Genomic DNA, 15,712 nt, shown 5'->3' with positions numbered 1-15,712 from the left:
TTTTTTGATGGTATCCTTTGAAGCAGTGAAAGTTTTTAATTCTGATAGTCTGCAGTCTTTTCTTTCGTTGCTTGTACATTTCGTGTCATCTAAGAAACCATTGCCTAATCCAAGTTTATGAGGATTTACACCTATCTTTTAAGAGTTTTATAGTTTCAGTGCTTACATTTAGATCTTTGACCCATTTTGAATTAATTTTTATATGTGGCATGAGATAGGGTCTAAGTTCATTCTTCTGCATGTGGATATCCAGTTGTCTGTCAAAACACCACTTATTGTAAAGACTGTTATTTCTTTATCGAATTTTCTTAGCACTCTTGTCAAAAATGAAGTGACTAAGTTTATTGCTAGACTCAGTTCTATCTCATTGATCAGTGTGTCTATCTTTATGCCAGTACCACACTGTCTTGATTACTGTAGCACTGAAATTTTTGAAGTTGGGAGTGGGTTTCCGACTATGTTCTTTCAAGATCGTTTTTTGGTCCCCTTGGATTTCCATGTGAATTAGCTTGTCAATTATGATTAGCTTGTCAGTTACTGCAAAGAAGCCAGCTGGAATTTTCATGGGGATTGTGTTGAGTCTGTAGATTAATTTGAGGTGTATCACTATCTTAACAATATTATATTCTAATCCATGAAATAAGGTATCTTTCAATTTATTTGGGTCTTAATTTTAGTGTGTTGCAGTTTTGAGTATAAGGTTTATGTCTTTTGTTAAATTTGTTTATAAGTATTTTATTCTTTTTGATGCTCCTGCAAATGGAATTGTTTATTTTTGGATTATACTTTGCAAATGCATAAAAACACGATTGATCTTGAATTAGCTGTAAGCTTTTTTTTTAACAGACTTCTATCACCCTGCTATTCATACTAATTAATAAGACCACTCAGGGATAAATTGTGTCTCCCTTTTTTCTTTAATATTTTACTGTCACTAAGTTGATATATATGTGTGACCTATGTGTGTGTATGTAATTTTGGTATTCATGTGATCTTTTAGTGCTGTATATGAGATAGGAACCAAGTGATACCACTAATGCCTGTGTTCATCATGGATAGATAGGTACAGTATATTGTAAGAAACAGAATATGCAAGATGATAATAAGACCTTTAAGGCTCAAGTGGGGATGAAGATTACTTCTCTCTCCTGATAATAAAGCAAGGCACTGTGGGTCATCAGGTTAATAGAGGAGGCAATGGGGAGAAGGTGTGCTTGCTCAAAGTGGGAGATGGTTGGAAAATGTTGGAATCAGAAAAGATTTTGTGAGTTATGTAAATGTTGGCTAAAATGTGAGCTTGAAGTTATTCTGGAGATTTTTCTTAGCCTTCCACACAAAGTATAGACAAGTCTCACAACACTGATAAAAAAAAATCATTTAAGATTTGTGAGCAGAATAGTCTGTCTTTGATATCCCAGAACCCTAAGGGACCACAAATACTAAAGGGGAGTATCATGATACCAGTAACATTTTGGTTTATCTGTTTTCAAGAAACAAACACTTAAAACTGTGTTTTATTAATATTACTGCTTTTTCCCTTTAGCTTCTAATAAAATTTACAGGTTTTTTTAAGCCATAGGAAATGGTTTTGGTTATTACAGTACATCAAGCTTTCAAGAGAATAGACGGCACTAATTAGGTGAATTCTTAGTAAGCATATATTTTATTTGGCCCTTGTTAATGAAGCTATAGTAAACCATATCACTATGAAATAGATGTAAAAATAAATTTTAGTTTTATTTTAAAGAAAAGTAACTCTCTAATTATGTACTGTTTTTTCTTTTTTAAGAAAAAGAAATTAAGGGTGTCTTCCCAGAGAACCAAATATGATTTATATTTTTTAGAATGAAAACTAACACTGATGGTATGAAATGTTTTTGTTCATACTGTGTGGTATTTATGGGCTTTTCAAAAGTAGAGACAGCATTTTTATTATCCTTTTTCCTCAAATCTTTGATTTTTAACAGGGATGCAAGCCATATGCTTAATATTTAAACATTAGTATGAAAACAAACTGATTAAGTACTGGCTAGAGTGACATAAGGATGTAGTTCCTATGAATAGTCTTATGTGAGAGCTTTTTATTCTTTCATAAAAATAAGCTGGGTAGTTTTTGCAAATATAAATTGACGTGTATTTACAGATTTTTGACTCTGGTAATGAGTTAGGAGTGATGTCTTTATTCTTTTCTGTTCTTTAACTCTTTTAAACCTCTTAAATTCTAAGGGCTAAGTAAGCAAAATGTAATAGTGAGCGAAGAAATTATACAACCAATCACTATTATATATTAGGCCAATGTTTCTTGGCTTCTGAACTTCATTCACAGACATGAAATTAAAAAATTATTTTTGTCAATTAATAATATATAAAATACATATGTTTATGTAGCATTTAATATATTAAATGATATTACATAAAAATTTAGCATTTAAAGATTGTTATAGAGTATATTGTAATTACAGTCTGATAATATTTCTAATGTAATGAGTTTTCAGCATTTATAAATTAAACAAGTAACAACACTGTTTAATTTAGTTAATCATATAAGAAAAGCATGATTTGTTTAAAAAATTGAAGATGATATTTTCAGGGTGATTATTGGTTGAATGTTCATAAAATGTTCATTAAATTACTTGTTATGGCACCTGATACTTGGAATTCTTTTAAGCTTTTAAAAAATCAACTTAAATCACAGTAATTAATCTCCCATCCCTCCCCCTGCCATGACATGCTAAGAAATATCAGGTTGCTGTTTGCAAGTAGTTTTCTGCAAATAACACTTTGGAGAATGGAATAAATGAAAAACCAAGTGGGATATAGAAGTCATTTTATTTGTAGTTTTTTTTTTAACACTGACTTTTGGTATTTTAGAGATATGTGGATGTACTATCTAAGAAGTTTCTTCAGAAAAATATAATTTTCTATCTGGTGGATAGCATTGAGGCAAATTTACATGATTATTATTTTCATCACCTTGTGTTTTAGTAGAGTTGCTTTTACTTTAATTTATAGGTCCATTTTGGGTAACAATTACTTGATAGATAATTTTTCAAAAAGTCAACACTACCATAGTGCTAGTTGGTAGCCAACTGACTGAGAACTGCCCTATAAACCTACTTCTAATTTTTATTAACTACCAGGCCCTCCACTCCACATGGCCTTCTGCTGTACAAAGAATATTATTGAATTATTTTATTGACTGTTTTTTAAAAAATATAAACTAAAATATTCCATTACTACCTTCAATGACTGGACCTTTTGAGTGGATTTACAAACTAAAATTTGGAAGATTTTACATTACATAAATGAGTTGCATTCTTTGAATATCTTTGAGTCTGTCTTTTGGCTTGATTTTTTAATTAATTACATTTTGATCATTTTACAGAACTTTCAACATGCTCTAACAAAGAGTAGTTTAAAAGGGGGTACATTTGTGGCATGAAAAAGTTACTGATAGTTCTAAGTGCATGACTTACTAGGTAGACACTGGGGAGAGTCTGTTTTCTAAGAAGAAAGATAAATAGTAGAGCCAATTTTCATATACATTTTCTGAAAATAAAGCTTTTGTTTTCTACTTTTTTGTATTTTACTTTTGTGTAACATCTATAGGCAAAGAAATTGAAAGAGACTGAAGATACACCAAGTGAACCATCTTTCCAGGATTTTGAGTACCCAGAGTACAATGACTATAGGGCAGAGGCTTTTCTGCACCAACAAAAGAGGATGGAATGCTACAGCAAGGCCAAAGAAGCTTATCGGATGGGGAAAAAAAATGTTGCCACATTTTATGCCCAGCAGGTAAAGAGGAAAACTGATTACAGGTTACCCTGATAACTGAAAGTAGAGTATTCCTAAGAAAACTTTTGTAGGCCAAAATGGCATAAAAAGAAGAATCAATTACCATTATTTTATATGGAAAATTTTAGTATTCCTAGACCTAAAAAGTAACCTCTCTTAGACTTTTCTGATACCTCAGGACACATTTTGCTAATGGATACACAAAATAAATTGAGTTAAAGCAGACACTCACAGATGCAGTTCAAAGCCATGGCTGCCTGATGCTGAGCTGAGATGCTGAGTGTAGTTCCCAGGGAAGGAGCTTGGCAGTGCCACTCTCACTGCTTGGGTGTGTTGATGTCTCTGTAATGGCTTGTTGTAAAACAAATGCTGAATGCTATTTTTGCTTTTCACCTTTTTTCATAAAGGCAAAAATCCTCTCTGTGTTTTTTTGGTTAGTGAAAACAGGTACTAATATAGGTCTTTCATAAAAACAAATGGGTGTAACAGAAACTTTCAAAAAGGGGGGATACCTGCATTTTTTTTCCTTTGTCACAATGTCTGAATAATCTTGAAACAGATAAATACTGTGTTGTGACTAGATTGAGTTATTCTGGGAATTTATATTTTAATATAAAATAAATGTATGATGCCCTCGAGCCAAGAATACTCTACCCAGCAAGATTATCATTTAAATTTGAAGGAGGGATTAAACAATTTTCAGATAAGCAAAAGCTGAGAGAATTTACCTTCCACAAACCATCTCTGCAGTGTATTTTGGAGAGACTGCTATAGATGGAAGTGCTCCTAAGGCTAAATAGCTGTCACGAGAGGAAATAAAACCACAGTAAAGAAGGGAGAACAACTAATTACTAAGCAAATGTGAAATCAAATCAACTACCCCCAAAGTCAGTCAAGGGATAGACAAAGAGTACAGAATATGATACCTAACTATAAACAATGGAGGAAGAAGAAAAAGGAAGGAAAAAAAAAGAACCTTTAGGTTGTGTTTGTAAAAACATACTAAATGAGTTAGATTAGACTGTTAGATAATAAGGGAATTACCCTTGAACCTTTGGTAACCATGAATCTAAAGCCTGCGGCAATGAGTACATACCTATTGATAATAACCCTAAATGTAAAAACATCCAAAATATGTAAAGAACTCACATTCCTCAACATCCAAAAGGCAAATAACCCTATTAAAAAATGGGCAGAGGATATGAACAGAGATTTCCCCAAAGAAGAAATTCAGATGACTAACAGGCACATAGAAATATACTCCACATCGCTAATTATCAGGGAAATGTAAATTAAAACCACAATGAGATATCACTTCACACCACTTAGGATGGCCAACATTGAAAAGACAAGGAACAGCAAATGCTGGTGAGGATGCAGAGAAAGGGGAACCCTTCTATACTGCTGGTGGGAATGTAAACTAGTTCAGCCATTGTGGAAAGCAATATGGAGGTTCCTCAAGAAACTAAAAGTAGAAATACCATGTGACCCAGGAATTCCACTCCTAGGAATTTGCCCAAAGAAAACAAGTTCTCAGATTCAAGAAGACATATGCACCCCTATGTTTATTGCAGCACTATTTACAGTGACCAAGATATGTAAGTAATCTGAGTAAGTGTCCATCAGTAGGTGAATGGCTAAAGATGTGCTACATACACAATGGAATACTATTCAGCCATAAGAAAGAAACATCCTACCATTTGCAACAACATGGATGGAGCTAGAGGGTATTATGCTCAGTGAAATAAGCTAGGTGGAGAAAGACAAGTATCAAACGATTTCCCTCATTTGTGGAGTATAACAATGAAGCAAAACTGAAGGAACAAAATAGCAGCAGACTCACAGACTCCAAGAAGGGACTAGTGGTTACCAAAGGGGAGGGGTGGGGAAGGGTGGGTGGGGAGAGAGGGAGAAGGGGATTGTTGGGTATCATGATTAGTGCACATGGTGTGTGTGGGGTCATGGGGAAGAAAGTGTAGCACAGAAAAGACAAGTGGTGACTCTATGGCATCTTACTACACTGATGCACAGTGACTGCAATAGGGTATTCGGGGGGACTCGATAATAAGGGTGAATGTAGTAACCACATTGTTTTTCTTGTGAAACCTTCATAGAGTGTATATTAATTATACCTTAATAAAAAAAAAATGAATGTATGATTCTGAGAATTTCATCTCTTGAAATGCTCAATTTCTATGGTTGCTTTTGCATTTACAGCTTACATGAATTTCAGGTTCTTCTGAAAATCCGTATTTTTTTCTTTTAGGTTACATTCTCTCATTCAGTACTACTACTAAACAGATAAAAGGTTTCTGGTAGAAAGACAATAGAATGTTAATACTGGCCATCTTGGTGGGATTACAGGGGCCTGTGATTGCTAACATGTTTGAATTTTTAGTCATGTATCACGTTTTTTTTTTTTTTTGGTATCATTAACCTACAGTTGCAGAAAGAACATTATGTTTACTAGGTTCCCCCCTTCACTAAGTACCCCCCACATACCCCTTCACAGTCACTGTCCATCAACATAGTAAGATGCTGTAAAATCACTACTTGTCTTTTCTGTGTTACATAGCCTTCCCCATGGCACCCACTCATTATACATGCTAATCGTAATGCCCTCCTTCTATTTCCCTGCCCTTATCCCTCCCTTCCAACCCATCGTCCCCAGTCCCTTTCCCTTTGGTAACTATTAGTCCATTCTTGGGTTTTGTGATTCTGCTGCTGTTTTGTTCCTTCAGTTTTTTCTTTGTTCTTATACTCCATATATGAGTGAAATCATTTGGTACTTGTCCTTCTCCACTTGGCTTATTTCATGAGCATAATACCTTCTAGCTCCATCCATGTTGTTGTGAATGGTAGGATCTGTTTTTTCTTATGGCTGCGTAATATTCCATTGTGTCTATGTACCACATCTTCTTTATCCATTCATCTACTGATGGACATTTAGGTTGCTTCCATATCTTGGCTGTTGTAAATAGTGCAGCGATCAAACTGGAGTGCTGCATTCTTAGGGTAAATTCCTAGAAGTGGAATTCCTGGGTTACATGGTATTTCTATTTTGAGCATTCTGAGGAACCTCCATACTGCTTTCCACATGGTCGAACTAGTTTACATTCCCACCAGCAGTGTAGGAGGATTCCCCTTTCTCCACAACGTCGCCAACATTTGTTGTTGTTTGTCTTTTCGATGATGGCCATCCTTACTGGTGTGAGGTGATATCTCATTGTGGTTTTAATTTGCATTTCTCTGATGACAAGCGATGTGGAGCATCTTTTCATGTGTCTGTTCGCCATCTGAATTTCTTCTTTGGAGAAGTGTCTGTTCAGCTCCTCTGCCCATTTTTTAATTGGATTATTTGCTTTTCTTTTTGTTGAGGTGTGTGTGAGTTCTTTATATATTTTGGATGTAAACCCTTTATCAGATCTGTCATTTATGAATATATTCTCCCATACTGTAGGATACCTTTTTGTTCTATTGGTGGTATCCTTTGCTGTCCAGAAGCTTTTCAGCTTGACATAGTCCCACTTGTTCATTTTGGCTTTTGTTTCCCTTGCCCGGGGAGATATGTTCATGAAGAAGTCGCTCATCTTTATGTCCAAAAGATTTTTGCCTATGTTTTTTTCTAAGAGTTTTATGGTTTTATGACTTACATTCAGGTCTTTGATCCATTTCGAATTTACTTTTGTGTATGGGATACAATGATCCAGTTTCATTCTCTTACATGTAGCTGTCCAGTTTTGCCAGCACCAACTGTTGAAGAGGCTGTCATTTCCCCTTTGTATGTCCATGACTCCTTTATCATATATTAATTGACGATATATGTTTGGGTTAATGTCTGGAGTCTCTGTTCTGTTCCACTGGTCTGTGGCTCTGTTCTTGTGCCAGGACCAAATTGTCTTGATTACTGTGGCTTTGTAGTAGAGCTTGAAGTTGGGGAGCAGGATCCCCCCCACTTTATTCTTCCTTCTCAGGATTGTGTTGGCTATTCGGGGTCTTTGACGGTTCCATATGAATTTTTGAACTATTTGTTACAGTTCATTGAAGAATGCTATTGGTAATATGATGGGATTGCATAGAATCTGTGTATTGCTTTGGGCAGGATGGCCATTTTGACAATATTAATTCTTCCTATCCAGGAGCATGGGATGAGTTTCCATTTGTTAGTGACCTCTTTAATTTCTCTTAAGAGTATCTTGTAGTTTTCAGGGTATAGGTCTTTCACTTCCTTGGTTAGGTTTATTCCTAGGTATTTTATAATTTTTGATGCTATTGTGAAAGGAATTGTTTTCCTGATTTCTCTATTAGTTCATTGTTAGTGTATAGGAAAGCTACAGATTTCTGTGTGTTAATTTTGTATCTTGCAACTTTGCTGAATTCTGATATTAGTTCTAATAGTTTTGGAGTGGAATCTTTACGGTTTTTTATGTACATTATCATGTCATCTGCAAATAGTGACAGTTTGACTTCTTTACCAATCTGGACTCCTTGTATTTGTTTTGTCTGATTGCCGTGGCTAGGACCTCCAGTACCACATTGAATAACAGTGGGAAGAGTGGGCATCCCTGTCTTGTTCCCAATCTCAGAGGAAAAGGTTTCAGCCTCTCGCTGCTCAGTATGATGTTAGCTGTGGGTTTATCATATATGGCCTTTATTATGTTGAGGTACTTGCCCTCTATACCCATTTTGTTGAGAGTTTTTATTATGAATGGATGTTGAATTTTGTTGAATGCTTTTTCAGCACCTATGGAGATGATCATGTGGTTTTTGTCCTTCTTTTTGTCTATGTGGTGGATGATGTTGATGGATTTTCGAATGTTGTACCATCCTTGCATCCCTGGGATGCATCCCACTTGGTCATGGTGTATGATCCTCTTGATGTATTTTTGAATTTGGTTTGCTAATATTTTGTTGAGTATTTTTGCATCTACGTTCATCAGGGATATTGGTCTGTAGTTTTCTTTTTTGGTGGAGTCTTTGCCTGGTTTTGGTATTAGGGTGATGTTGGCTTCATAGAATGAGTTTGGGAGTATTCCCTTCTGGTCTATATTTTTGAAAACTTTAAGGAGAATGGGTGTTATGTCTTCTCTGTATGTCTGATAAAATTCTGAGGTAAATCAATCTGGCCCGAGAGTTTTGTTCTTGGGTAGTTTTTTGATTACCGATTCAGTTTCTTTGCTGGTAATTGGTCTGTTTAGATTGTCTGTTTCTTTCTGGGTTAGTCTTAGAAGGTTTATTTTTCTAGGAAGTTGTCCATTTCTCCTAGGTTTTCCAGCTTGTTAGCATATAGGTTTTCATAGTATTCTCTAATAATTCTTTGTATTTCTGTGGGGTCTGTCGTGATTTTTCCTTTCTTGTTTCTGATTCTGTTGATGTGTGTTGACTCTCTTTTTCTCTTAATAAGTCTGGCTAGAGACTTATGTATTTTGTTTATTTTGTCGAAAAACCAGCTCTTGGTTTCATTGATTTTTTTTCTATTGTTTTATTCTTCTCAATTTTATTTATTTCTTCTCTGATCTTTATTATGTCCCTCCTTCTGCTGACCTTAGGGCTCATTTGTTCTTCTTTTTCCAGTTTCTATAACTGTGACATTAGACTATTCATTTGGGGTTGTTCTTCATTCTTTAAATATGCCTGGATTGCTATATACTTTCCTCTTAAGACTGCTTTTGCTGTGTCCCACAGAATTTGGGGCTTTGTGTTGTTGTTGTAATTTGTTTCCATATATTGCTGGATCTCCGTTTTAATTTGGTCATTGATTCATTGATTATTTAGGAGCATGTTGTTAAGCCTCCATGTGTTTGTGAGCCTTTTTGCTTTCTTTGTACAATTTATTTCTAGTTTTATACCTTTGTGGTCTGAAAAGTTGGTTGGTAGGAGTTCAGTCTTCTGGAATTTACTGAGGCTCTTTTTGTGGCCTAGTATGTGGTCTGTTCTGGAGAATGTTCCATGTGCACTTGAGAAGAATGTGTATCCTGTTGCTTTTGGATGTAGAGTTCTGTTGATGTCTATTAGGTCCATCTGTTCTAGTGTGTTGTTCAGTGCCTCTATGTCCTTACTTATTTTCTGTCTGTGGATCTGTCCTTTGGAGTGAGTGGTATGTTAAAGTCTCCCAAAATGAATGCATTGCATTCTGTTTCCTCCTTTAATTCTGTTAGTATTTGTTTCACATACGTTGGTGCTCCTGTATTGGGTGCATATATGTTTATAATGGTTATATCCTCTTGTTGGACTGAGCCCTTTATCATTATGTAATGTCCTTCTTTATCTCTTGTTACTTTCTTTATTTTGAAGTCTATTTTGTCTGATACTAGTATTGCAACACCTGCTTTTTTGTCTCTGTTGTTTGCATGAAATATGTTTCTCCATCCCTTGACTTTTAATCTGTGCATGTCTTTGGGGTTGAGGTGAGTCTCTTGTTAGCAGCATATGGATGGGTCTTGCTTTATCAATTCTATTACTCTGTCTTTTGGTTGGTGCTTTCAGTCCATTTACATTTAGGGTGATAATTGAAAGATATGTACTTATTGCCATTGCAGGCTTTAGATTTGTCATTACCAAAGGTTCAAGGTTAGCTTGTTTACTTCCTTACTGTCTGTCCTCACTCACTTATTGAGCTGTTATAAACACAGTCTGATGATTATTTCTTTCCCTTCTTTTTCCTCCTCCTCCATTCTTCATATGTTGGGTGTTTTTTTCTCTGCTCTTTTTAGGAGTGCTCCCATCTAGAGCAGTCCCTCTAAGATACCCTGTAGAAGTGGTTTGTGGGAGGCAAATTCCCTCAACTTTTGCTAGTCTGGGAATTGTTTAATCCCTCCTTCATATTTAAATGATAATCGTGCTGGATACAGTATCCTTGCTTCAAGGCCCTTCTGTTTCATTGCATTAAATATATGATGCCATCCTCTTCTGGCCTGTAAGGTTTCTGTTGAGAAGTCTGATGATAGACTGATGGGTTTTCCTTTGTAGGTGACCTTTTCTCTCTCTCTGGCTGCCTTTAATAGTCTGTCCTTGTCCTTGATCTTTGCCAGTTTAATTATTATGTGTCTTCATGTTGTCCTCTTTGGATCCCATCTCTCGGGAGTTCTGTGTGCCTCCATAGTCTGAGCAACTATTTCCTCCCCCAGTTTGGGGAAGTTCTCAGCAATTATTTCTTCAAAGACACTTTCTATCCCTTTTTCTCTCTCTTCTTCCTCTTGTACCCCTATAATGTGGATATTGTTCCTTTTGGATTAGTCACATAGTTCTCTTAAGATTGTTTCATTCCTGGAGATCCTTTTATCTCTCTCTGCATCAGCTTCTATGTGTTCCTCTTCTCTGGTTTCTATTCCATCAGTGGCCTCTTGCATCTTATCCATTCTGCTTATAAATCCTTCCAGAGTTTGTTTCACCTCTGTAATGTCCCTCCGGACGTCTGTAATCTCCCTCCGGACTTCATCCCTTAGCTCTTGCATATTTTTCTGCAGCTCTGTCAGCATGTTTATGATTTTTATTTTGAATTCTTTTTCAGGGAGACTGGTTAGGTCTGCCTCTGCAGATCCTTTCTCTGGTGTAACTATCTTGGACTGGACCAGATTTTTTTGCCTTTTCATGGTGATAGCAGCGGCTCTAGGCAGGTTGCAGGTGTGTCAGCTGGGAGAAGAAAGTCCTTTCCTGCTTGCTGGATGCTTTGCCCTTCTCTGCTGCCTGTGACGGTTACTCACACTCCTGGAGCAGCCACCGGGTTAGTCCCCTAAGCTGCTCTCGGTGGGGTGTCCGTCAGAGCAGTGCGGAGCCCTGTGGGGAGTGGCAGGCACGCCAGGTGGGCTCCTCCATGCTAGCAGCGACCCTGCCGGGCGGCTGTGTAACAACAGTGGCCTTTGGGTCTGGCCCGGGCGGCTGTGCATTGGGCTGGGATTCTGGTCAGCTGCTGGGAGTGCGTCTGCTCCCTCCGGCTCTGCTGCAGGTGCACACAGGGCTCTTTGGCACAGGCTTCTACCAGGCTCCTCTGGCTTCGCTGCTGACGGTGTGCGCGAGCCGCGCCCGCGCTGTTCAGTCTCGCTGCTGTGGGCTAGCACAAGCCTCTCCTGTGGCGCACAGATCTGCTCTTGGTCCCTTCCCTTGCTGCTGTTCCCAGCACGCACTGCCACTCTCCTGCTACTGAGCCGGTGTGTCGGGGTCCGCGCCAGCTGGAGGAACGACTGGCAGGCTGCTTAGTGCCGTGAGGGGCTTCAGAGCTGAACTGCCTCCCCAGGGTTTAAGGCGCCTAAGTTTACCCAGTATTCCCAGCTGCCGGGACAACTTCGTCCAGCTATGGGGTCCCTATCTCTTTAAGACTTGTAGAAAGCACTCGCTTTTCTTCTGTCTCAGGGGCGCCGGTTGCGGGGACCTGCCCTCAGGTTTTGCTTTTCCATTTCTCTAATATCCAGCACCCCGTGCACCTTGTGTCTGTGTTCTAGGTGCAGATTTCTAGAGCTGGTTGTTTAGCAGTCCTGGGCTTTCACTCCCTCCTCGTTCCAACTCCTTTCTTCCCACCGGGTTTTGGGGTTAGGGAGCATTCAGGTCTCACCTGGCCGCCGCTTGTATCTTACCCCCTTTGTGTGATGTTGAGTTCTCACAGATGTAGATGTATCCTGGCTGTTGTAATGCATCCACTGGTGTGTCTTTTAGGAACAGTTGTATTTATTGTATTTTCATAAATACGTATGTTTTGGGGAGGAGATTTCCTCTGAACTACTCACGCTGCCATCTTCCTGTGATTCCCCCTAATGTATAACTTTTATAGTCAGAAAAACAAAGTTAGAATTGTATCTTTTGAGGAGGTAAAATTTTCTACCTGGTCTCATTTGACATGGTATTATAAGATCCCTGCCTGATTAATCTTTATTTTTGTGGTTCCATATGGCCAACATTTTCGTGGTTGAGCAGAGAAAGATACCATACTGGTGTAACTCTGTAAGCCCTAATAGCAAACCTTGGGTGATGGCTTCTGAGGTATACAAGGTGTTGAAAGGGGTGAGACCCAAGATTATCAAAGGATAAACCAGTGGATTCCTTCTTGAGTTGGGTGGGTAGTGTTTATTTACATTTCCCTCTTCTATGACTTTTGGATCAAGAAATATGTTAGGAAGATGAATTAGTAGTTTAAGAGAGACATTATTAATCCACTGAAATTCATCTAAATTTTGGTTCATTCTTGTATATTAGCCCATTGCTTTATTTAAAATTTTAGATTTGTTCCCTTTTTTCTGTCTTTTATTTGGGGCACTGTTTCCTCATTGCCTATTGAGTAACATAGTGTTTCCTGGTGATGTTTATAATTAAAGGGTAGTCTCCATGAGCAGAAGATGAAAGAAGCCAATCACCTTGCTGCTGTGGAGATCTTTGAGAAAGTCAATGCCTCCCTTTTGCCACAGAATGTTTTAGATCTTCATGGGCTGCATGTGGATGAAGCTATAGAACATTTGATGACAGTTTTACAGCAGAAAACTGAAGGTAGGATTGTGGTGATGACAGATTTTCGATTGAAATTATGTCTTTGCTTATATTGGTAAAATGTAAAAATTCTGGAGAGTTAGAATGTGCAGGCTGAGGGTATCTGTTCATTTATACATGTTTGTGCTGGGTTCATTCTTCAAGAGAACCTTCTTGGTTTCACTGGCATGGCCATTACATTTTCTTTTATATTTCCCTGTTTCAGTTATATTTGTATTCAGTTATATTTATATTTATTAAAGGGAGGACATGGTGTAACCTGAGTATCATCTGTGACTTATAGATGGTAACTTTTGGGAATATTGCACATATTTGTTCAATAGACATTTATTAAAGTTGATAGATATTTATTAAGTGTCAGTTAAAGTAAATAAGGTGATAGGATTTCTACAGAATTATTACAAAAGATAGGATTTTTGAGTCTTTGCATTATGGTGGTGCACCCTTCTCCCTTTCTGCTTGTATTTTTCTTTGCAGATCAATAAGATCTTTTCTAAGTTCTACTTCTTCCCAGAGCTTTGGATAAGAATCTTTTTCATGCTTCCATTCAATATCATGTACTTCCCATATATTAACGTAGCTTTTTGATTGAGTATGTAGTTTCCTTTTCATCACCAGATGGTAACACTTAGAAAAATTCAAACTATTTTAGTTACCCCAGACTCTACTACTAGATAACTTCTCCTTTCACCCCTATTAGAATATTTTTGAGTTTTGAACTTCACTTTCCATTTTTTTGTGGAAATATGGAGGGTCATGACTCAGCTATTACTTCATATCTCCATAGCCCTGCCCTGTCTTTGATAGCTGTATTGTACTAGTTCATTGATTTGTATACATTTTTAAAGCTTTATACTGTATACACATTTATCAATTCAACACATATCACTTGCAGTTAAATACTTGATTAAATGTGATTGATATAAAAGGTTGAAAATTCACTTATCATGAAAACCATGTTGAAAGGTCACAGAGTAATATAGTAAACATCTACTGTACACATGACTCCAAGTAACAAGTGGTAACATTTTACCATGTATGCTTCCTTTTTTCCCCCCCTCCCTTTGTATTCTTCTCAGTCCTTTTCTATTTCTTGCCTCCTTTCTAATGTAAATAAACATACTTCAGTTTTGGTCTACATTCTTCCTATCCAGTTTTAAAAATACCTTTACTGTGTGTACATTCATCCATAATCAGCCTATAATATTCCCTTTGTGAGTTTTAAAAAATGAACATATGTAGTGTCATATTATGTCATCAGCCAAGTGTTTATTTTCATTCAATACAGTTCATAAGATCTCCTTATCTTTATTGTAACTGCTGCATAGTATTCTGTTAATGTATCATTCTGTATCCATTCCTCTGTTGATGGACATTTAGTTGCAATGTTGCAGTGAACTTTATTTTGCATATCACCATGTGAACTCCTATCACAGTATCTTTTTTCCTAGCATTTTATATTGAAAAAATTTTAAACCTACAGAGAAGTTGAAAGAATTATATAATAAAGATCCATATATCCTTTGCCTAGATTGTTCAGTTGTTAACATTTGGCCACATTTGCTTAATCTCTCAAAAATTTCTTTTCCTGAACCATTTGAACATTAGTTGTTAAACATTTTGTGCTTCACCTTTAAATATTTTGTCATGTTTATCTCTTGACAAAAAATTAATTTTCCTATGTAATCACAATACCATTATCATTTTTAAGACATTTAACATTGTTACAACATTATTGCCTAATATACAGACCATATTCAGATTTCTCCAGTTGTATGGAAATGTCACGTATAGCTGTGCTACCCACTCTGCTACCCTACCCACCCCCCTGCCCATTCTCAATCCAGAATCCGGTTAAACATCGCATGTTCCAGTTGATGTTCCACATCTGTAGTTACTGTCAGTTACCACCAGATGGTAGTATTGTTGAATAGAAATGTGTCCAAGGGAAACTGTGGCTCAGCCCTGAATTACTTTTAGTCATAAAAGATAATTTTCAAAATTGGGGATGAATTAAAAAAAAAATCTTATGTGCCTTCTGATTGAAATACATACCAACAGCACCTATGAAGTTTTTTTTTGCTCCCAAATAAACTAGATCTAAAAAGAAAAGCCTTTAGATCTGATGACTACATTATAGGGATTTACAGGGAACAGAGGAACATGTTAAATGGCACCATGGGAATACAATCAGCAACATTCAGACAGTGAAAACCTAGGATAAATGATCCAGTTTTTCAATAAATTTTAAAGAAAAACACAAGGAGAGAGAGAATCTTGACATTAAAAGTTGTTTAAGAAATATATCAACCAAATATAATGTGTGGACTTATTTCAACTCTGTTTCAAACAAATCACTATAAAATTGTTTTTCTTGAGACTGTTGGGAAAAATTTTTATCTACATTCAGAAATTAAGAAACTGCTTTTAATTTTGTAAG

General features: G+C 36.8%; 1 protein-coding gene across 16 annotated transcripts in view; it reads left to right on the top strand.

Moving 5' to 3' along the window:
* Positions 1-15,712, top strand: part of N4BP2 (NEDD4 binding protein 2) — a 125,462-nt gene that overhangs the window by 82,564 nt on the left and 27,186 nt on the right. For all 16 annotated transcript variants that reach the window (XR_012131758.1, XR_012131759.1, XM_073237722.1 and 13 more), the window contains 2 exons: positions 3,610-3,798; positions 13,104-13,272. Coding sequence is in view for 14 of the 16 variants with exons in the window: in XM_073237722.1 (XP_073093823.1) it covers positions 3,610-3,798; positions 13,104-13,272 (358 nt within the window). In the remaining 2 variants the exon portion in view is untranslated. The remainder of the gene's footprint in view (positions 1-3,609; positions 3,799-13,103; positions 13,273-15,712) is intronic.

Source organism: Manis javanica, chromosome 5 (assembly GCF_040802235.1).
Source record: "Manis javanica isolate MJ-LG chromosome 5, MJ_LKY, whole genome shotgun sequence".
Classification (NCBI taxonomy): Eukaryota; Metazoa; Chordata; class Mammalia; order Pholidota; family Manidae; genus Manis; species Manis javanica.
The sequence above is the reverse complement of the archived record's forward strand: the minus strand, read 5'-3'. Positions and strand labels throughout refer to the sequence as shown.